Source organism: Hippocampus bargibanti, linkage group LG16 (assembly GCF_051943395.1).
Source record: "Hippocampus bargibanti isolate YZ-2025 linkage group LG16, ASM5194339v1, whole genome shotgun sequence".
NCBI classification, from domain to species: domain Eukaryota; kingdom Metazoa; phylum Chordata; class Actinopteri; order Syngnathiformes; family Syngnathidae; genus Hippocampus; species Hippocampus bargibanti.
In genome coordinates this window covers 6,455,563-6,480,135 of record NC_142749.1, presented here as the reverse complement: position 1 = coordinate 6,480,135, position 24,573 = coordinate 6,455,563, and the positions used below count along the sequence as shown (strand labels likewise).

The 24,573-nt window shown below is 39.7% G+C and overlaps 1 protein-coding gene across 1 annotated transcript; it reads right to left on the bottom strand.

Annotated features, from left to right (window-relative positions):
- Positions 1-2,093: 2,093 nt before the first annotated feature.
- On the bottom strand, positions 2,094-6,963 carry LOC148886208 (enkurin-like). The gene is made up of 5 exons (XM_089017470.1): positions 6,738-6,963; positions 6,358-6,464; positions 6,073-6,293; positions 5,803-5,949; positions 2,094-2,275 (listed from the first exon to the last, which is right to left on the bottom strand). The coding sequence occupies exons 1-5, from the start codon at positions 6,818-6,820 to the stop codon at positions 2,114-2,116; spliced, it is 720 nt and encodes a 239-aa protein (XP_088873596.1). The 5' UTR covers positions 6,821-6,963; the 3' UTR covers positions 2,094-2,113.
- Between the last annotated feature and the right edge of the window lie 17,610 nt (positions 6,964-24,573).

The following is a 24,573-nucleotide window of genomic DNA, read 5'->3' as shown; positions in this document are numbered from 1 at the left end:
TAGTCAGACCTTTTTAGCGATTTTTAGCATTTTTCTTAGCTACACAAGATGGCAATGCTAATGTTGGTTCTGCTGCAAATATGCTGCTCTATGTGAACTCAGCAGTCCAACAAGAGCAATCATCCCATATAACCAAACTTAGAGGGAAAAACTTGTTCAAACACTTGAGCCCTTTTTGTTTCACTTTTCCTTTGCTGCTATTGTTTGAAAACTTTTGCTTATTTCATGCTGAGATCTACATCTTTTTTTGTCCATTTTTCATTTTTTTCCTGAATTTATCATAAAAAAATGTTAAAGACATGCTTAAATCTACCTACAAGCTAAAGTCACTGACCCTTGGATGTATTCCCATTTAAACTGCATTTTTTTCTCATGAATTAAATCTAATAATAATAATAATACATTTCATTTGTAGGCACCTTTCAAAAAGTATCAAGGTCACTTCAGTCACTGGCTCAGTTTTTCTGTGGGTGAGCAGCGGCAGCCACACGCGCCAGCGTTCACTCAACCCGGAATACGTAACTCAAATAAATAAAAAGCTAGCTAGCTATTAGTTAGCTAACAGATAGCCAGCTAGATAACTAGCTAGCTAATAGATAGCTAATAGATAGCCAGCTAACAAGCTATCCAGCTAATAGCTAGCTAGCCAGCTGGATAGATAGCTAACAGATATTAGCTATCAAGCTAATGAATAGCTAATAGATATCCAGCCAATAGACAGATATCTAATTCGTCAACTTGGATCTCAGAGATCTTTTTGGAACACAAGAGCTAAACCGAGTCAATGACCTCACAGTGCACAGGTTCGAGTCCAGCTAATTTTCAAATGCGAAGTAAAAAAATAAAAAAATACTTATTGTCATTTACATGGGACAATTTACACCTGTGTTTTCAAAGTTCAAGGTTGTCACCTTTTTCGCCTTGCCTGTTTTACAAAATGCAAGGTCATTGATTTGGACATTTATTTTTGAATCATTTAATGCTAACACCACATGACCTAGTTATTTATAATGCAGTACAGTTTATCGCCACCCATGGGTTTACTCGACAAATGTATTTTTTTCTTATCGTTATGCAGTACAGTATTTAGATATTTTTTATTTGATGTACAAGGATCTGGTGCAGTGACAAAGCGTCTAGCTTGGAAAAACTTGTAATGACGGGCAATTGCCAGCAGAGGACAACAGTGAATTTTCATCGATGACAACCCTGATTGATTGTTCCTTTTTAAGGTGAGTAAACCGAAGAAGGAAAGAGCAGATGAAAAGGACGAAAGAAGTATCCAATCAATTTCAAAAATGGAGAAAGACATGCAGCTGAGAGAAGATATGCACTTTCAAGTTAAAAGTGACAGAGGTTGTCCTCAACTGTACAAAATCAATGCCATTTGACTTTTGTGGCTACGGCAAGGATACCAAAATCCCTAATTTGACTAAACGTTAGCATAGCCTCTGCAACCAAAATAGCTACTTTGTAAGACATTCCAAAGAAAATTTTCCCAATTGATTTTTGTTTTCAAAATGGATCTTATTTAGAAGCTGGCAAGGTTGGAGTGTGATGAAACAATTCAGAAACTCACTGCCATTTTCCTTTGGTGTCAATGGGAGTCAATTCAAGCAAGATTTAGTTCATCCTTGACAGCCAAATTGGCTAGAAAGGACTTTTCAAACCAACTTTATTCCAATTTTTGTGAATCGAATTTTTCAAACCGGATCTCACTGGAAAGTTGGTTATGACGACTATGAAACGGGTCACAAAGTCATTATTAATCAATGGGATACCACTAAAATTAACAACTGGATTCAAAGCAGATGCAACCCCCGCATTGAGAATAACAATATTGCACATGTATTTTCTGCTCTGCTTATCCTAACGAGGGTCGCGGCGGCGCGTGCTGGAGCATATCCCAGCTGTTTTTGGGCAGCAGGCGCAAACAACCATCCACACTCACACCTATGGACAATTTAGAGCATTCCAGTAAACTGCCATTCCATGTTTTTGGAATGTGGGAGGAGGCCGGATTACCCGGAGAAAACCCGCACAGGCCTGGAAAGACAAATGAAGTCTGGCATACACAAGCTCGTTTTGGAGAAGACTCAGGTGGGCTCCTGCGCTACTTGTTGAAAACCAATTTTTCAATGAGTTCGATGTCAGTCTCCAGCTGTTGCATATTTCCCTCCAATCGTGTCTTACGGTTCTTCAACAACGGTGTGTCTATGACAAATGGCAGGCGCTGGTAGGACCAGTTCAGCTTTCCAAGTTTCTTCTTCAGGTCCTAAGATTGACGAGAAAAAAACATAACATCGTAATACAGAAAAAAAACAATCATAAAGGGACACACAGGGTTTGTGTCTTGTGCCACATTTCACATTAACCTCCAGTCTACTGAGCTTGAATTAAAAAAAAGCAAATATGTAAACATGTAAATGTGTGAATGAATAAATGCATACATAAACAAATAACTAAACACATGAAAAAAATAAATAACTACATAAATAAATACATAAAGAATTAACGCTGAAATGCAGCTTCTATCATGCTGAGTTCTGATAGACACTGGTCACATAGTGGAATCCTCCAAAGCCAAATACAGAACTTTTCCAGGTAAATAAATAAATAAATAAATAAAAACAAACAAATGAAACATGAAACTGGACATTAAAACGTTGTCATCATGTTCATTGACCACAAATTCTATGATATAAGCTCAATAAGCATTTCCGAAAGCGTTAATTCCACATGCATCTTTAGTTTTTTTTCTGTGTTTGTAATACACGCAAGAGCACCCGTAATGACAATTATGACATTAATACTTTGAAAGGTAGTCTGTCGCTGAAAGCACAAAGCTATCTGCTGAGATGCACTTACGGCTTGACTTTTAAAAAAAATGAACACCAAACATCATCAGAACTGTGATTTCAAATCTTTTTATTTCTCCAGACCAAGGATGAGCAGCTTGAAAAACACCAGGGACAATCATTTTTCGTGACTTCCTAACCAGATGTACGACAAAAAACTATTTGAAATATAAAGAAAATGCACACTATTAATGTGGGATATATTTTTAAGTGCAGGTTAAAAAAACATGCACAATCTGTCAGAAATGTTTGTTTGGACACCGTGAACAAAGGCTGGAACACAGGAAGATTGTCTTTTACTGATGGCAGGGGAAGGCAGCCATTTATGACCGACGCCCAACCTCTGCAGCCCTCTGCCAAGCTATTTATTGAAAGTAAATGCAAATTTAAGTGATACATTAGCAAAACAGTCTTCTCGATTTGAATACCACACCGCTGGATGACCCAAGCACCAACATCCAGAAACCAACACATCATAGTAGATATTTTAATAGGTTGTCTAACCACGGATTGGTAGATTTGTAACCTGGCTCATGAGCTCTTCTTGTGAAGGAGTTTACCAAGTCCCAAATTCTGCCCAAGGCGAGATCTCCTACCCGAGGATGACAGTTTAACAGGCTGTGTTTGTTCACCTTCGATGGACCCCAGATTTTCTATGCTTCCATTGTGGGCTTTGTGTTTGGCCAACTAAGCATACGACAGCAAGAAACTTTAAAATATGATAACTTCTATTCTGTCTATTCTCTATCACGATGTCAACACAACAGCAAATGGTCTGAAGCAAACAACAAATACTCCATTTTTTACCCTCATGCTCAGGGCTCATAAAATTAGTATTCAAGGAGGGCACAAAACTGACAAATCTAGAAATGAATATTAAGGACGCAAATTTATTTAGTACAGTAAAGTCTCGTTATATCGATATCGGATATATCGATAGTCCCGGTTATATCGATACTATTTCTATGCACGCACGGAGAAAATTACATGCAAACAGGGTCGGATATATCGATAGTCCCGGTTATATCGATATTTTTTCGGACTGCCTTGAATATCGATATAACGAGACTTTACTGTATGTATTTTTTTTTGCTAAATCCAAGTCATTCAAAATTGTAATATTATTGCTATATCATGTTTGTCCTGCATATTTCTCCTGAATCCTACTACAGTGGGATCACGGTTTACAAACCTCTTGGCTTACGAACTTTTCGGTTTACGAACGTTACATTTATGAAAATTTTACCTTGGCATACAAACTATTTTTCGGGATACATACGGAGCTGCCACAATGACTGATGTGTCGTTCGTGAATGAACCCGTTCTCCAAACAAGGAATGGCAGCAGACTTTTTTGTGTGTGTGTGTGTGGGGGGGGGGGGGGGGGCACAGCTTGAAAAAAAAAGAAAAGGGGGAAAAAAACAAGTAAAATGGTGAGCAAATGGATAGAAAACAGTGAAATTTGGACACATTTCAAGTTTGATAGTTCAAAAGCAGAGTGTAGACTGGAAGGTTAAATATCCCATCTATCAGGCTCCACAAATAACCCGCACAAGTCATCTGTACACTTGATGCAAGAAGCTATTAACCCAGCTAAATAGATCACAATTGATGAACTAGATACAATTATCACAGAGAAAGCACGTACAAGGGATCATTCCTCAAGATGGTGAAAGAAGCCTATGTTCCTCATCAAGTATTTAATGCAGAGGAAACCACTCCATTCCATCAAGCCATTAACGACCATCACAAAAGTAAATAAAATGACTTTATTGTACAGTACATCTTATTTCTTTAATCATAATACTACAGCACATTTATTATACATAAAATAAAAATATTTTTTGTAGTTTTAAGGGCTAGAAAATTAGAAAGCAGAAAATTATGTTTCATGGGGACCTGGGAACGGATTATTCTCATTTTAATGGTTTCCTGTGGGAAATTATTTTTTGGGATTGACACTTTTCGCCTTACACACTCTGTCTGGGAACCAATTAAGTTCGTAAGCCAAGGTCCGACTGTATTCATAAAGTGGTACAGAGTAATCTAAGACACTTAAGAGTGACGAAAACATTCAAATTCCTCATTATTTTGATTGTACTGTTTGTTAACAGATTATTTTCAGTCGTTTTTATTTTTTTTTACTGTTTGGTTATTGACAAAAACCAAACAACAATCATGTGAGGTCTCATGTCACTATCATATCAAGATTTTTTTGCAACAATATCCATTCGTCTAAACACATTCTTTCATTACTTTGCTGCTGTGAAATGTAAATTTCTCCAGTATGAAACTAATAAAGGCTAATCTAATCCAATCAAACATAATATAATCTAATCAAGTGTTTTTGAGAGTTTTGAAAGGCGCTTGGAAATCAAATGTATTGTTCTTGTTCTTATTCTTATTGCATTGGTAGAATAAGTACTAAGCAGCAAATAAATTAGAATGTCCACGTGCCCATTGAAATGTTTAATCCCCTCGTCATATTACATATACAGTAGAGTGCACAACAAATTAATACGTACGTAATACGTAGTTTTCAAATCTGAAGTCAAGAATAATTATTAAAGTAGTATTAAAGTAGATCATCAATAAGTCTTGACCTCAACATGATTACAATACATTGTGTGCTGCTAATTAACTTATTGTGATTTACATGGGACAATTTGAATATTTGTTTCAGGCTTTAGCAAGCATCGTGGAATTTCACAAGTTTGATTTGCTTTTGCGGGCCAAGTAAAATGATGTAGCGGGCCAGATTTGGCCCCCGGGCCTTGACTTTGACACGGGATCTAGGACGATTGACATTTGTCTTGTACTGCCACCTGCTGTCGACTGAAATTTAAAAGTGCCTTTGACTTTGCAAATATGTTTACATTTTTTTGTTGTTTGTTTGTTTGTTTGTTTGTTTAATCTGTCAAATGACATCGTTTGTGATCAATTACCTCAACAATGACACGACACTCGTCGCCTGTCAGGTTTTCGATATCCGGCTCCTCTGGTTTCATCATCTCAATGATACTTTTCTCCTCCATAGACCTTGGGTACTTTCCTTTGCGCCGCAGCAGATATGCAGGTAGCTCACCATAATCCTTCAAAAAAAAAAGAAGAAAAAAAACAACAGCACTTTTCCAAAAAGTAGATCAGCAATAAGTCTTGACCTCAACATGAGTACAATACATTGTGTGCTGCTTAAATGTTCTCTGTATGAATACCTTTTTCCTGATGTACACAGGCACAAGTCCCGAGAGTTTATTATGAAACTCCTTGTGCCCCTTGTTGGTGTCAACAAAACAAAGAGGTGGCTTGCACACCTTTTGCGTAGGTGTAAACATCCTTTTGGCTGGGAGGCCGGCGGGGAGCAGAAATGCCCCCGCTGGCACCATCGGCTTCTTTGAGGCGCTGGTACAATACACATTCCTGACATGTGGTTTGACTGAAAAACATTACATAGGTGAGAAAAGAACAATCGACACTCAAAGGTGAGGTGAGAGACTCACTATCGGGCAACTTTGATTCAAGTGAGAACTTTGTCAGGTAATTTGCTGGATGCTGCAGCTCGATTACTGTTGTCGTTATGTTATTTTGTCTTGAGGTGGACACATACCTGAAAAAAAATAGCACACACAAAAGAAATGGAAGCATTTTATAAAACGGAGCTAGTTTAATTGCACAACAGAATATAGTTTAGGTATTATTAACATGAAATAATATCATGCTCATTATAAAATTATTTCCATTAATATATGCTATGACACAAATGTATGCATTTGAACATATTACGCTAGCAGTCCAACTGGTCGAAAATGTCAAAGGGTACATTGAAAACATTTTTTTTGAGTGTATGATTAAAATAAATAACAAAAACAAAGTACGATACCTCTTTTGCTTCTCCATGACAGCATTATTTTGAATGAAATTATGAATTGTGTCCTGTGGGTACATTTCCCCAATGCAACTCATCGAGGTGACTCCAATAAGCAAGCACTGAGGCAAGCTTGGTGGTTCCGATCCAAATACTTTCGAGCAACGGATGATTACGTCTGCATGCAATGCTGTGTAACGAATTGACAATTGACGATGCAATGTTGTGTCTGTGTAATAAGGCGAGCCGCCATCTACGCGTCCCAATCTAGTTTCGTCCTCCCGCATGACGTCACCGTGTTTCTCTGTGTGTTAAGGGTGAGAGTTGAAACCCTAATAACCGAACGATGTCCTTCGATTGTAAAGTTAAAAAAAGAAACGACTTCAATTTAATTCCAATATCTTAAATTACTGCCCGAGGAAGATAGCCACTGTGGTAAAACGGATATGCATGATGTCAAACTCTTTTTTAAATTTCAGTAAGTTCCACTCTCTTAAAATGTGCATCAATGCCGTTTTGATTAACTTTAATTTTGCCAGCGATACAAATTAAAACGACGTTTTAAAACGATATAACTCACACGACGATGGCAATCTGACCTGGCGATTTGTTGTTAATTTATAGTCTTACACTATATAGTACATGCCGCTTGTAATCTTGAAACGAACCTCGTTATCCGAATGTCATTTTTATTTCATTTTTGTTACTACCTGTAATGTCGAGAGGAAGTCATCCGTACTCATCATCGGGCGTCTTCCCATTTAATTTGAACTCTTAAATCGAACTGCAATATTGCAAATTTGACACTAGGTGACGCCCAATACAAAGCTAAAAGAATAACTTTTTTAATGGGATGTCCCGTCGCCTGCTCGACTATCTCCCGCGTATCATTTCTCGAAGTGGATAGGTTCAACTGTTAGTATGCATTCAAAAAGGTTGTTTAAATTAGGCATTTTTGGCCTGCAATGACGGGTTTGCACCAGGGTCCTGAAGGCTGGGCTTTCCAATTCGGATTCTGATGTTTCTGTGTTGGGGGCTGGCAGATCCTTCTCATGCTTCAAACGTGCACGTGTTTCACTAAAGATAAATTGTACCTAGGTGTGAGAGTTTGACGGTTATTACTCTTTATTAGTCTCCCAGCGTAGAAATTTACATTTTCACAGCAGCTATGAAGTTATGACAGGAAGAGGATGGTGTGCCTTGAATGGCCAAGCCTTTTTTTAAATGGTCAGTAACTATACATATTTCATTCATCATTTAATTTGTGGATCTACCAATTTAATAAACACTTCTTAAATAGCACATTTGCTCATATTAATATTGAATAATAACCATCAATGTGAAGACACAATACGTACAGAAAAATTTTGATGGCATAGTGCCTTTAAGCTTACACGGCTGCTGTAGATATCAATTTGCAACAATTGATGCAAATTAAATATTTTATATAAATTCTTTCATGTATTTATCTTTTGAAATATTCATCCTTAAACCAACCCCAGGAGTAAAATTTCAAAGAGGGCCAACAATATGGTGCATGTAGTTAGGGGGACATTCCAATTGTTTCTGTTGCACGACAATAAACTTGTCGAAACCGACCTAATTGAAAAGTGCCATTTGCAGTCAGCCTCTTAATGGACTTTCTGAGTGTGCTTACTTTACTTGGACATTAATGTCTGGTATTTTTGTTTGTGATTCCCTACTTGAAGAATTTGTTTCCTCTGCTAAATGAACATGATGACGTTCTAATATAATCCAGAGTGTTTTATATGAATATTGGGAAAACCATCCTAAACAGAAAGATAATCAAACCCGCCGAGTGAAACATATTTTAGTAAGCTCCAGTGATGCTTTCTGGGACTGGATGGTGGGATTCAATTTATAGGGCTTCTAAATCAGGTTTGTGTTTCACACAGGGACAATCTCATCTAAACAATTCATGCGACTGACATCTTGCTGACATTAATGCAAGGTTAATGGTCACTTTTCATTTCCTGTGCTAAAAGACTTTCAAGTCAGTTTCCCACCAATTCATTTCAAATGAGTCAAAATGGGGGAAAACTATTTTGGGGGCTTTTAATGACATTCCCTTGTGTTCAATATACACAGCAATGCTTGGTGCTCCACTCTTGGACTCTGTCTGCAGGAATGTATTCTTGCAAAGTGAATTGAGAAATCATGGTGACAGATTGTCAAATTTAGGAACAAGAACCTCCTAATGTTTCTCTATTCAATTTTCAGTAGAAAATGTGGATTTGTTTTGTTGTGGGAGATAATTTGATAACAACAAGCATACCACTTTCAGACAAAAAAAGGAGTATAGTTTCACCGGTATGAGTAAAACATGTTGGTTCATCACATCTATTTTAAATCGTCAGATTCTATTTTGAAGGTAAATGTCAACATACACATGCATCACTCACAAATGTTTTTCCATCTCGAAGCGGGAAAAAAAAGTGATCAACATGACTCACCATGAATGACATTATCAATCTAAACCTGGCTAGTTCTAAACCAACTCTTCCATTTTTCACATGAAAAAACGTTTTTAGCCATCATGAGTTTGTCACTCAAACCAGTTACTCATAAAAAAAAATTGAGCGTCAAACCTCGGAATAGAAAGCAAACTTGCTCATCATCATTTGACTGCGGTGCAGTAATAATAAGACTTTTCATTTATAAGCGCCTTTCAAAACTCAAGGTCAATTTACAGTAAGAGCTGTTTCCTCCAAATTAACCATGCGGTACGTGTGCCAACACAAACTACAATTATAAAAAAACATATCAGGAGAGCACTCACTAACTGTGGGTACCCTCAGTGGTCATTCAACAAATGTCAGAAAGAAAGAATGGCGAACGAAACCAATAATTCGCAAGATTCAAAAAGGAGAGGAGTAGCAGTACCGTACATTGCAGGAGTTTCTGAAAAATTACAAAGAGTCCTTTGGCAACATAAAATTCCTACTTATTTCAAACCGATAAACACGTTAAGGCAAAAATTAGTGCATCCAATAGATAGGCTACCAAATGAAAAACAAAGTAATGTAGTTTATTCCATACATTGTAAGAATGAAAATTGTAAAGAGCAGTACATTGGGGAGACTCAACAAATTCTCAAAAAAAGACTTTATCAACATCGCAGGGATAATACTAGTGGGCCTCAATCGGCAGTACATTTGCACCTAAAAGCTAGCAACCACTCATTTGATGACAATGAGGTTAAAATCTTAGCGAAAGAACATAGATGGTTTGAAAGGGGGGTAAAAGAAGCGATTCTTATAAAACAACAAAATCCTTCATTAAACCGGTCTGGTGGGGTGAGGTTCAATTTGGATCGTTCATACAATAGCCTGCTTAGGAAAAACAGGTTAGGCAACTTTCGCAATGCTGATGAGGGTCGTTATGCTGATGAGGTGATACCGGGGGGAGTGGGGGTAATAGGCCAGTCGTTAGTCAGGAATTTAGGAACAATCAGTGGGACCACAGGGAGGGGTCCCCTGCCCCCCCCCCAACCTGAGAGTAGGGACCTATCATAGCTGTGTCCGGCACCACCATGTCTGGACATTAGGGATATATAAATGGGGCCGATACGACCAGTCAGACTTTAGTTCGCTGACGAAGCCTCTTGGATAGGAGGCGAAACGTCCGAAACCTTCAAAATTGTACAGATGACGGCTGAAGAAACCTTCTCATCGATGGACCACTCCTGTACGACTGAGAGCTTACACAGACGAATTGTAAAAAAATTAACAGTCTCAATGTCAGTAAAACATTATCTTTTGTTACATAAGATAATTAACTCATTCGCTGCCATTCCCGTATTAATTCGAGAATTGAAAAGTGTGCCATGGAGCACCATTTCCGTATTGTGTATTCGGGTTTTGGTTTTTCTTGCGGGTGTGCCGATAAAGCGCTGGTCAGACCTCTGGCGATGTTTTTCCCTTTCACAAGGGGGCATCATTTACCTTTTGTCCATGTTAGCGCTTTGTTACAGCTTCCGCTGTTAAAGCAAATCAATATGTATTATATTTTTTACAGCCCATTTCAAGCTCAGATAACTCCAGACCCATAACCCCTAGGAATTAATTCTGTTTTTTTTCTGATGAAAGAAGAGAGTACGGTTTCTAACACTGTATTTACTGTAACACTAATGTAATGTAACACTGCAAATTTCCCCATTGGGGGACGAATAAAGGTATTCTGATTCTGATTCTGTATTGAATGATTATTTAGTCCTAAAACTCAATATTCCGTGGGTCCTGCAATTTGAGTGAAAATGGCAAAAACACAGGCACTGGTGTGAAGACATTTTTGCACTACATCTGGTGGTGAATGAGTTAAATTGTTTTCAAGTCAAAAATATTTCAAATACAACGTTCCAGGAAAAGCAAAACTCCTAAAGTTTAAATAAGAGTGCACAGGAAAGTGACTCAAATGAATATGACAACTTATATAACACAGGGAACTGACAACTAAAAAAAACCTGGGAACTAACTCACACTTCCAGTGTAACAAAACAAGACACAGCTGGGAAGATGCCAAGAAAAAAAAACATACTGTAGGTATGCAGAACTCCACAATGAACACAGAGGAAGACATGCACAAGTAAAAACTCCCAATTAGATTTCTTAACTGCTGAACAAAAATTGGTTCTGGTGAAAGGTGTTCAGACAAACTAACTCACAGGTGTCAAAGTCAAGGCCCAGGGGCCAAATCCGGCCCGCCACATTTTTTTTTTTGGGCCCACGAAAGCAAATCAAATTTGTGACATTCCCCAATGCTTGCTAAAATCCTAACCAAAATTTCATATTTTTGGCTGTAAACCACAATAACAGTCATTATACTTGACTTCAGATTTGAAAACTAGTTATTTATTAATTTGTTGTGTGCTCTAATATGTGGAGGGGCTTCCCCAAATTCCTTAACGGCCATCGAGAGAAAAACATAACTACAATGTGGCCCACCGCAAAAAAATGACTTTGACACCCCTGAACTAACTGATGAAAATGACGCACAAAAAGCCAATGGCAGGAAAATGGACAGTGGATATAATTCTGAGCTCATCAAATGGAAGAAAACCCCACAAAAATTAGTTACTGCTGGCTTCAGTCTTCTTCTTTTCCTTTTGGCTTTTCCCTTCAGGGGTCGCTACAGCGAATCAATGTCCTCCATCTAACCACCAGCTACCTTCATGCCCTCTTTGTGACAACGTCTATAAACTTCCTCTGTGTTTCCTCTTCCTCTTCATCTCCTGCCTGGCAGTTCAAGGCTCAGCATCCTCCCGATGTAGTCACTGAAGGCAGTTACTGCTGCCTTCAGTGATCTGGGAAAAAAAGCTCAATTTCATCTGTGAACCAAATGAAAATATCAACACAGGAAAAAAAGGTGGCTGGATGGAGGCTGTGAGTGCATGTCATGTCCATAACACAACAGCCATAAAAGTGAATTCAGATTTTTGATAACTTAATGGATAATTTGACAATTTTCAAGGATTGATTTTGTGTCTATGTTCCAAGCAAGGTTATAGTTGAAAAAAATCACAGATGTTCCGTATACAGCAAGGGTGTTGAAATATTTTTTTGCCGCGGGCCAGATCGTAGTTACGGCCTCCTCTGGGTGGGGGGGGGGGGGAATGTATGAATTTGGGGAAGCCATTAGAATATTTAATCCCCTCCACATACTACAAATGGAGTGTGCAACAAATTGATGAATAACTAGGTTTCCAATCTGAAGTCAACAATAATGACTGTGACTTGCATGGGACAATATGAAATTTTGTTTCAGACTTTAGCAAGCATCATGGAGTTTCAAATGTTTGATTTGCCTTCGCGGGCCGAATAAAATGATGTTGTGGGCCTTTACTTTGACACCTGTGGTATACAGTATATATAAAAAACCTTTAAGACCTCGGATGGATATTCCGCAACCCACCGGTAGCACAACAACTACGCATTGAGTTGCAGCACATCAAAAAAGCCACAAGGGGAGGCAAACAATAGGGGGAGGGTCATTGTGTTTGGGTACAGAAAGATGAGGTGAGTGCTTTTCGATCAACCAACCTCTTGTGAGCGAACCGTTACCGCGCAGAAATATATATGCGCACGCCATCATGAGCAACAGCCTGACACGAAAGAATGTGACATACTCTGGCAGCCTGTTAACTATCGTAGCGCACGTACCGTTTTACTGTGCTTCCCTAGGCCATCGGGATCAGGGGCGTCAAACTCTAGTCTTGGAGGAGCTTGCTGATGATCTATTCATTTGAATCAGGTGTGTTGCAATAGGGAGATTAGTTGGAAAATGTGGAGGGCAACAGCCCTCCAGGACCCAATTCCTATTCTTGGCCTGTCGCCTCATAAATTGCGCACGAAACACTGAATGAGAACAAAGAATGATAAATGAAAAAAAGCGCAACAGCTCAGATCACAATTGCAGACTGCCGATCGTTAACTTACAGTAATGCAGGTCAGGCGCCACCCTGGGTTAAAGATTTCCCTGAATTATTTAATTTTTTTAACTCATTCACTGCCAGACATGCAAATATGTGTCCACTCCAGTGCCAGGGATTTTGTCATTTTCACTGAAATTGCGGGACCCACAGAATATTGAGTTTTAGGACTACATAACCATTCAATGCAGAAAGAAACCTTAGACTCTTTCATCAGAAAAAAGAATAAGTTATACAAGTCTGAAGTTATCTGAGCTTGAAATGGTGGTGGCTGTACAAAAGGGAAATGCTGCCCCCTCGTGGGAGGGAAAAACATTGCAGAGTTCTGACTGAAGCTTGAAATGCACTCCCCTCCACCCCGCAAGAAAAACAAAAGCCCACCAAATTTGGGAATGGCACTCCATATCATACTTTTCAAGTCCCGAATGAATTCAGGAATGGCAATGAATGAGTTAAATACTTTTTTTGTGTGAAAATGGGACTGATAGAGTGAATAGGATAAATTGTACATAAACACAAAAAACAAATTTCTAAAATGCACAGATAGAAATTATTCCTTGTTTCTTTTTTGTTGTTTTTTTTTCTCTCTTCACTCCGCGTGATGACTTGGAACCAGTCCGCGATCTCCCGGACAATCAAGATCGACGTAATGGCACCCCTGCACTATAGTAAGTGATGTTGCAATATATCTAAATGCATCTCTTGATTCTGCACTATGTACAGTCTTGTTTATAGAACGGTTTTTGCACATCTACATTTGCACAGTATACAGTTGACATTTTTATTTTGTTATGCTTAGAATATCTTGTTTTCTATCCTTTCACTCCCATCCCAACCCCATCCCTCTTCAATTGCTGCTGTGGACTGCAAATTTCCCCATTGCGGGACGAATAAAGGTATTCTGATTCTGATTCTGATTCTGATTCTGATTCAGTCATAAGTCACATTTAAATCAAGACATTGAAAGCATACGCGTCACATTCTCACCCGTTCGGAAAATAAGCCCATCATTGAGTGCCATTGCTGGCAGTTAACCTCATGAGGTGTCTAATATTAGCTGGCATTAGATTAGGCTGAGTTGAACATTAAAAACGGTGATGTAAATGTGTTACGAGGGTAGGAATGCAGGAAATAGTTTGTCATTTCAGGTCATTCTTACCAACACAGACATTATTGTATATATATTGTGGCGTTAACGACTCAAATGTCTTTTCACTCGTGTTATTTCCTCCCCCAACAAAGACATTTCCCTCTCGTGTATTGAGCAGTATCATAAACCGGTCGGGTATAGCCGCAACCGGGGAGAGGAGGGAATGCAATATTATGACAGATTGATTGTGTGGGCGCATGCACGACAGAGTGGAAGACATTTCGGAAGTCCCGCTGTGCCACACTGCCATGCCGTTTCTCTGCCAAGACTCAGACTGTGATCAAGAGCCTGTTTTCATCTGAAGCGCCCCACATTTCATCACGCTTTGCTTGTTTTGACAGCGGTTATTTCTGTTGAATCGAGTCACATTTTGTATCATTTGAATGACCATTTTAATTATTTATTGTTTTTTTTTACATTACACACAACTCTCACCTATTGTGCAATTATATAATTTTAACTCATTCACTGCCAGAAGATGTGCAAAATGCGTCTACTCCAGTGCCAGGGGTTTTGTCAGTTTCACTCATTCCATGAATATTGAGTTTTCATCCACAGACTCCATGAAGGAAGAACATTCACAGTAATTAGAGGTGGGTAATGCCGACCAATTTAGTGTGGTGAGAATGTGTAAGAGTGTTGCAGGTGGCGGAGGGGGGTTGTGGGGGGCTCAGCCTGACCAGGACAGAATTCAGGATAACGATGTTCCTTATAATTCCCTTTTCTGTCCTCATGTGGAAATACGGGCATTGAATAATTCATTGCCCGTGGGAGGTGAATAATGAATACGTGCGAACAATTAATCCATGCATGCCAATGAGATGGAGAAGATAAGGACTTCCCCTGCTCAGTGTTTTCTCACTTGCACATCTTGCAAAAAAAGAGAAAGCAACACATTAAAAGGCTTCTCGAGATGAACTAAAATAGCTCACTTTCATTTTTGCAGGGCTTTTTCCATCCGTACGACGAGCTACTCTTCCAATAGGCTACACCCACGTGCTTGTGTGGCACTTTGATCATCAGAGTTTGAAGTGAAAGGGAGATTCGTCTTCGAGGTGAATAATGCATCACGGAAGCATCGTGTAGAGTCGTGTCTGCTAGCTGGGGTTTCCTCTGCAGGGCGTGACAGTGCATCTGAGGTTTACCTCCCTTGTATGTGTGTGTGTGCGTGCGAGTGTGCAGGCGGTCTTAGTCTGACATTACAACTATGTACAGGTACATCTACAATATGCCTGTGCTCATCCATATGCATGTGCAGTTATTATTATTTTTTTACTTCCAGTGTTAAAAGTAACTCATCTTCCCACGCGATGCCCTCTGCTATGCACGGCGATTCTAAATATACACCTCACATGCATGTACAGCAGCACCAAACCCTCAGGCAAGACAAAAGACCTCGCTGCGCAGTTGCTGATTGAAATAACATACGTAGGAAGGTCATCATCATTAATGCATCGTAAAAAACACCAGGGAGCAGTTTGTGTCCTGTCAAGTCTTTGTATTCTCGCGCTCGAGTGTGTGTCAGAGTACATAAGTATGACAGAACAGCGGATGTCACAGGGACAAGTCTTAACTGGTTCTTATGAAAGGCAGAGCTCCCACTTTATTGACTGACTCGAGTCACTTTTTTTCCAGCAGGTGCTGCAGCAATGATTCACTTGACACACCGCAAAGTAATTCTGAGGTGTAAATCTTTTGAACCTGCAATAAAGGTCACATATTCACTGAAGGCGAAAGAAGGGCTGGAAGAAATGGATATAGGCTCACTATAAAGGACCCTTTGTGGCCGAAGCTCCACCTTTTATTTTTTTTAACCTCAAGACAACTGAAAGAAATCACAGTTGATAGTTCCACGACTCTTTGACAATTAGTTGTGTTAAGTTCATCCTATCTACTTGATATCTACGTTAAAACAGATTATTTTCTTATAGACACTGTATTTCAATTACATGACATGTTTCGGCGTATATGAAGGCGGAGGTATATGCCGAAACATGTCAGGTAATTGAACGCCTAAAATACACTGTCTGTAAGAAAATAATCTGTTTTAAATTAAATCAATGACAATTGCTTATCCGCCCACTCATCTACGGAGTCACAATTCGTCACCTTGTTGTGGATTGATGTTTAGGATTGTAATTTCAAGTGCCACACGACTCAGATCTTATATTCACTGATTTACAAACCAAAGTGATAGAAAATCATCAGTATGAGACATCAAGTTTATTTTTTGCATGTCCAGGATCAGGTAGCAGGGGTAGCAACTCTAGCAGAGAAGCTGAGATTTTTCTCCATGCACTTTCGGGGTAATCTTGAGGTGTTCCAAGGCCAGCTAAGTGACTCTTGTAGTATTGGGACATGTACTGACGTTGTAACGAGATGCTATACTTTATTGGGAGGTGACTGAATCAGATGCCCAGGCCACCTTAGAACCAAATAATCTTTTAAAAAAGCAGAAATACAATAGGCCATCAGAACCGAATGCACTTAATGTCTTGACTGCAGAGAAATTCTGTCCATAGATATCATGGACCGAATCTGTGACGAAGGACAGCGGACTCCAATTCTCACTGTAAACAGCTGCCTTACGAGTACTGGCAAAGGCAGCCAAACTCTAACATGTCTAAGCATCCCATATTAATGAGTCTGGTAACCCATACTCCATCACCCTGCACGCCTTTCACAGAGGGACAAGGTGGGATGTCTTCTAAAATTCAACAAAGTAGACACGTTGGACAAGCTCCGAAGTTCCATTGTTTCATGGTCAGGTGGAAAATCACACTGCTTCTCCTGAATGTGAGATCCAACCGGAACCCAAAATAGACATTACTATGGAGGCTGATAGAGAAAAGACAGAATACAAATTATTATAAAGTTTCATCTTGTGGAATGATTGGTTGGCCGAACATATGTCACCACAACGCCAGTACACAACGGAGCACAGAGAATTTGGGCTCACTTTGATGTGAACAGACCCAGGCTGTTAAGCTATCATCCTTGAGTAAGAAATCTAGCCTTGGGCAAAGGGAGTATTTGTGGATACTTTGTATGGGACGGAATGGAGTACTTAGTACGCTCCTGTACGACGCCATTAGCCAGGTTACAGATGTATGTATCCGTTCATGGAAAGGCCACTCGTTAAAATGTCTACGTTCTGTTGGATTATGGATGTTGGTGCTTGTACAGAGAATGACTTGGAGGAATGTCCATAGGACGTCCAAGGGTGTGGTATTCAAATAAAGAAGGCTGTGTTTTACTAATGTATCACTTGAATTTGCATGTACTATCAATAAAAAGCTTGGCAGGGGCTGCAAAGGTCAGGTGCCAGTCCAAGGGCACACACAGAGTGGCTTCATGAAAACTGCGCCTCCTGTTGGGAGTAAAGGATAATCTTCCTGTGTTCGAGCCTTTGTTCAAACTGTCCGAGCAAACATCTCTGACAGAGGCATAGTATCTGGTCTACCAATTCACAGGCACTTTCTCTGATGCCCATACCATGCTGTAAAGGTATTTCAACCAAGATACGTCTGTGTAAGCTCTCAGTCTTACAGGAGTGGTCCATCGATGAGAAGGTTTCTTCAGCCGTCATCTGTACTTTTTGAAGGTGTCGGACGTTTCGCTTCTTATCCAAGATGCTTCTTGGATAAGAAGCGAAATGTCCGACAGCTTCAAAAAGTACAGATGATGGCTGAAGAAACCTTTTTCATCGTTCAACCAAGATACCAACGTACCATAGAGAACTTTGATAAACTACAGAGGAAACTTATACATAAAAAACCTCTACCAACTTGGTGATTTCAACCGTTAAGATTTTGCTTCCCCAAAATAATGCATGTCGATGGAAATTCTCTCCATCCTGTGATGCTAGACCAAAAATGGCTTTTGGAACTCGTTCTCCATGACCTCAGCAAACTCCTCCCCTAGCTGAGTTTTAGCAATCACCAAAACGGTCTTGTCTGTCAGCACCCATCAGCAGCCTATGTAGGCCCACAGGCCAAAAAGGGCCCAATAGGACTCCTTCAGGAGATTTACAGTATTCACCATCGACGCATTCCTCAATTGCTTTCATGAGAAGCATCAACCCCCTTCCGTCGGCTTCCTCAATAATGGAGGCACATTTGTCTTTCAATACATTTTTCATCACAGTTAAGATCATCCACTGTACTAACCATATTTGGTCCTTATTATTTATAACAATGGTAACAAGACACGGGACGGTGACTGTTTCACCCAGAACAATTTTTATGATTTACTGTATAGGCTTACAACAAGGAAGCAAGTGCTATAATTGAGTCAGCAATAATTGACTAGGAATGCACTCCCGTGGAAGCAGGTTAACCCAAAAGCAAATAGTGGCAGAAACACGTGACTACTGAAGAACCATCAAAGTCATTATCCCTAACTCACAATGCGACTTGCAATGGCCAAATACAGCACAAAAAAAAAAAACAGAATTACTGCCACTACAATCCAGATGCCCTCTACTTCAGAGCATCCACATTGCAGCAAAATACAAAGAAGTTGGGCCAAAAATTCCTTACGACACATATACATGGTCTTTTTTTCGGTCTAAAAATGCCTTCATTCACAGGTCAGATTAATCTTTTATTGTTAAAAAAAAATTCCAATGGTTTTATTATTGATTATAAATACAATGATGTATTATTATTATTATTATTATTATTATTATAAAATGAAAGTAATTCACAAGTAATATGACTTGTGAATTCATATATTCTTGATACTCTGCAAAGAATGGCTAATATTATGGGTGTAATGAGTGTGTTGCTTTGTGTAAGCGGGTTCGGTAAATGATACAACTGGATAGAGTTGATTGAGGTTCTTTATTAGGACGGCTGTGTTGGTTGGAGGGAGAAGGCTTCTATCATTACAATGAGTGGGTGAGTGAGGAGAGCATTCTTATCTTTGATAAAGGATATTGCAACATAGTTATTTTTTGTATAAAAAATCTTTAGTGAATAGCATTTTCATAAAACAACATTGTTTCTATCAGAACCACAACTAACAAGGACAGGGAGGTTGCAATGTTACCAAAGCTCCCATTCGTCAATTTACTGTTCCATTTATCCTTTTTGGGTTGTCATTTGAAGCTTATCCTGGTGAGATGCAGATTACACCCTGGGACTGGTCAATTGTCAACTACAGGTCAACACAGTGTCAGGGGAGACAAACGCTCAGTTTACACCGATGGACATTGTAAAGTCTTCAATTAAATTAACAGGCATGATTTTGGAATGTGGAAGGAAGCCGACATACCAGGAAAAAAACCCACACAAGAAGGCAGGAAACTCCACACAGGAAAGTCGGTGCCAAGATTCAAATCCAAGAATCTTGATTTGGGGGGGGGGAGACACATACCTCTGTGCCTACCGAAATGTCTTTTTTTTTTTTAATAAAATGAGGCTGGCCGGCGAGCAGTTGAGGGTGTAGTCTGCCGCTTGCTCAAAGTTGGGGCTGTGATACGCCCAAGGTCTCTGTGACCCACAACAGGATGAGAGGATGGAAAATGGATTGATGTGGTCACACTGATATGGTCGCTATTGTTCGGTCTTTTTTGGGGGCTGTTTGTCAATCTCATGCAATTAATTGTTAAAATGCTAAACACCGAATGATTGATTATTACGAGAAAACTTTGTATTTAACACTGCAATTAATTCAAGAACGCATATTATGATAAAGTGACAATTGTCCCTGGCCGAAAGTGACAACATGAGTGACAACAGAGCAGATGGAGGATGGAGATTACTTGATTTGGTTGGTAGTTATGCACAATTTCAATGCAGTATATATATATATATATATATATATATATATATATATATATATATATATATATATATATATATATATATATATATATATATTTTAAATCCCAGATATCTCATTCATGAGCTCTTCATCAGTGTGAGGACAGGCTGTTCTGATTGCTTCAGTTTTGACCGACGGGCGGTCTCCTCTCCTGGTGTGATTCAGCGCCTTGGGGGTCTTCAGCTGACAAAATAAACTAGTGTTCCCACTGTCCGTCGTCAGCAAAGCCGGCCGAGAGGGCTCTCCGATCGCATTCCCCAATCTAGCCTCATTGCAACCGGGGAGAAGACAATGAGTTAAATCTGAAATGTTTCCCCACCGCTGTGTCACTAGACCTATTTATATTGTCCCGTGACGTATTGTGTCAACTGATGAGAAGTAGTTAGGAGGTTTTCTGATAAGTGTACAAGTGACTCCCGCATACAATCCAACATGTCGCTTCCTCTTCCTGCTTGTGAGGTGATTGAGTCACAGGCAACATCACAGGAGAAAGTCAGGAGAAGCACAAACACGGAGGATGTGAGCAGAATATTTATTTATTTATATTTTTGGGGTCAATGTGCTGTTTGAGCACCCGCATTCAAACACACCCAAATTCTTTTGCCGGGAAAACAGGTACATGCCAAACATAATTTAAGTCTAAATAGACGTCACAATACGCTAGAGTAGAACAATATGAAGAACTCTGGTACAATGACGGTCTCAAAGGAAAATACATTCGAATGACATCACTCCTCTAAAGTACGACACGAATGAGGGTTCTCGTATTAAGAGTTTAGAAGTTCACAGCAAGATAAATGTCATGAACTTGGACATTTTTGAATCAACTATCCAGTAAACTTTGGCTTCCATGTGTCTTCAAAAGAGTTATAATGTACAGCCAGCACATAACAGCTAGCATAGATGCTATCGTTGCCTCAAACAGAGGAGAAAGGTGCTGTCCCTAACCTGAAATGTTTTCCTACCTAGACAACAATGTCAACCAACGCCTAGAAAACAACATAAACAGTAGGCTGTGACTAAATGCAGAAAAAAAGAATTGTGTTGATAATCATGTAGTATTAGCATTGGGCGGTAGAACTTCCATTTCCTGGTTTGAGCTTGCTACTGATATGAGAAACCATTTTAAGCAAAGGGGGCACGTTATATTTTTGTTTTGTTAACATATTATTTCTGAGAGTCGTAGTGTATGATTAGACAGTTTTGTAGCTTGTTTGAAAAGAACATAAAGTAAATAATATAAAATCACAAACATTTTAGGGATGCTAGGCCCCAATTTAGATGTGGTTCAGATACCCCTTAAAAATACAGTGTGAGTTTTTTTTTCTAGCAACAATACATTTTGGAGAAAAACCACTGAAATTGTGCTTATCGGTTAGCTGTGGCGGGTGATTGGTCCAGCGTGTAGCTTCCGTCTCGCCCACGTCAGCTGGACTAGGCTCCAGTTCACTCGTGACCCCAATGAGGACAAGAGGAAGAAAATGGCCGGATGAACACATAAAATAAATTCGAGGGAACTTTCGAAAGGATTTGGGCACAAGCCAAGTCTTTCCGCAAAGTTTCTAATTTGGATAAAAATGTTTTATCTGATTAGCTTGTTTTATTTGATTAGTTTGGCACCTTTTTAAGGTATTCCCTGGTAAACGATGTTTACCTCTCAGTACACATCCTTTTCTGGCATTGCGTGAAGACACACTTTAGAGAGGATAGGCCATTGTTGCGTTTCTCCAAGTGATTTTACCAATCAAATGAGGTCAAATGCAAACTATTTCTAGAATTGGGTTAAGCGCTGACGTCAAATGTAAGGCGAGAGATGACTTGTCAAGATGTCTGTATACTAATGAATAGTGATCCTATCTTAAATGTACGATGCGGATCAGTTCCTTTACGGACGAAGTTACTTTTTATATTGTTCTTAGCATTACCGCAGGGATTTCCTCGCTCATTTCATGTGCCAGCAACAACTTAACGAGAGTGGCTTGATGAGCGTTGTGATCTTATCAGAAGAGGCAGATGGTGGTGCCAGCACAATGCAGGACACCGCATTGACGCTGGGCACGGCTTTTGCTCCGAGTGGGAGCAGGTTGTCGCGCCTCACCACAGAGTCGACCTGTGCTGAACTGATTTGACCTTTATTGCCCCCCACCCACCACCACCCCACACTCCTGCCAAACGGCAGCGGGCTATGAATGGTTGTGCCGTGACGCGACACAGGTTTGTTCCCATTGTCCCAGAGTGGACACAACGTCTCTACCTCTTCCTTTTGGTCATTTCAGGAGTCTGCCATACAAGCTACATCTCGACGCTTTTCCTGTGTTTTCAGACAGGCAAGCATCCACTTTACGATATCAAACAGAAGGATCACTAGTACGATTAGTCACCTGATGACCTTCTGGGAAAGTCTGTTGGTGACTTTCACACTAAGTTCAAAGAAAATAAGACGATTTCCAGACAATTTGGCCCGAATCAAAGAATCTGCTCAATGGATGGTACGACAAGACGACCACAAAACGTGAGGAAATACCAGAATGTCATTTGATGGCCTTTTGAACAGTACAGTATTTCGGAAAAACATTATCAATGGAGAGAAGGTTTGCCCTACGATATTACGCTCTTGTTTTTGTTCGCTAAAACGGACCGTCCCTCCGCGAATGCGATAAACTCTCAGTCACCCGTGTTCTTATCTGACAAGACGCCACGCGCCTCATTGTTTGCTTTCACCTTGTACATGGTAGGAAATGTACCATATATCAGCGACAAAGTGGGTCAACACTATAGAGAAGAGCAGTGATGCGCGCACAACATATATAATGACATGCAAATGTAATTTTTCAGTTTTTAATCTATCCATTGTCATTGCTGCTTATTTTGTTCAAGGTTGTCGCGGAGCTGGAGTCCAGCCCAACTGACTTTAGAGCTGATGGCACATTTCACACTGGACTGGTCGACAATCAACACATGCTTGACCAACGGTGAATACGTCCATTAAAACTAAGAATTCCGGTGGCACCTCTCCTTACGAATGTCTCTTTATATGAAACTGTCAAGTCCCGAAATCAACAGGAAAATACTGCCTCTTGTTATGAGATATGAAAGGTAAAAGTACGGGATGCTCGCTGCTCCGAGTTTCATGAATGCAACATTCTCATAGCCGCTCTGCCATTGGGAATTATCGATCATACCGATAGTTTGTAAATCACCCAGAAAAAAAAACCTTCACAGCTTGGGTGATGGCTCATTTCTGATGTGTCTATTTCCGGAGGATTGTGCAAATCAACAAAAGCAAACGTCTTTGGGTCATTTCATTACAATATGCTGGGCAAAAAATATTTTTGAGAGATATCATGAGCCAATGGGGGGCTAAAATATAATAAGGGTGCAGTTCAAAGTTAAAATTGAAAATAAATCTTTTTTATTTTTTACTGTATTCCTTATTTTCCTATAATTTATTGTGTAATAATCTAATTTTGTGTAAAATGTATTTATTACACATTTGATGCAGGAAATATTTTTGTCTGAATTTGGGGGCTTGGAACGAATTAGGGCATTTATATGGAAAACGCCTCTCGACTTGGACATTTTTCTTCCACAACCAATGTATTTCATAAGTAGCGGGACCACTGTATTCATTATCTTTGTGATGCAGAGACTTGTAGATGGTTATTGGTTTGGATTTGCATGGCCGTCAAGTCGCGGCAAGTCTGCAAAGTCAGCTGACTTACAGTATGGATGACGAAGATGGTCACCTTTGAGGCTTTCATTTGCCACGGGAGAAATATGCAGTAACAAACGGCAACCGTGAGAACACCTCTGGCCTTGTGCATGGACCACCTCGGAGAAACACACCGTGATCAAACTTCTGTCCTGGCAGTAGGCAGAGAATGTACATTTGCCAGGTATCCGTTTTCCATATTTGTATTAACGTTATGAAATAATGAGAAATCAACCCGTGCTGTATTGTTTTCCTTATCTCTTGTTCTCTAACACGCCAACTTCCTCAAAGAGAAAACAAACAAGATTCTTGGTGTCTCTCCCACATCCTCCCCATGGGCTGAGCGTATGTGATGTCACTGTGCCTCCACCCTACCTCCTATAGACAGCATCATCACCAACTGTATGTTATCCTGTCGTTCGGTAAGAGGGTGACCCGCTCGCTGTTCACACAATACGGTCGAGGCTCAAGGTCGACAGTTCAGTGCTGTGCTTTCTGCAAAGCCCAAAAATGATGAGCCCAAAAATGATCAATTTCACTTTGGCGTCAAGCTCCATGAATGGTGTTTTGGGTTGCGAGAGAAACAAATTTTCTTTCAACAAAGTTTTTTTCTCCTTCCAGTTGCACTTGCTGTACATTGCTAAACATCTAATCAACGGTCATCAGGATGCTTTCCTTTCTATGGTTATCATCAATATAGATTTTTGTGTTT

Coding starts and splice junctions, on each gene's coding strand:
- LOC148886208 (XM_089017470.1), bottom strand. CDS start 6,820: ATGAGTTGCATTGGGGAAATGTACCCACAGGACACAATTCATAATTTC. Junction 6,465..6,737: donor GTCATGGAGAAGCAAAAGAG/GTATCGTACTTT, acceptor ATTTTTTTTCAG/GTATGTGTCCACCTCAAGAC. Junction 5,950..6,072: donor CTGTGTACATCAGGAAAAAG/GTATTCATACAG, acceptor TTTTTTTTGAAG/GATTATGGTGAGCTACCTGC.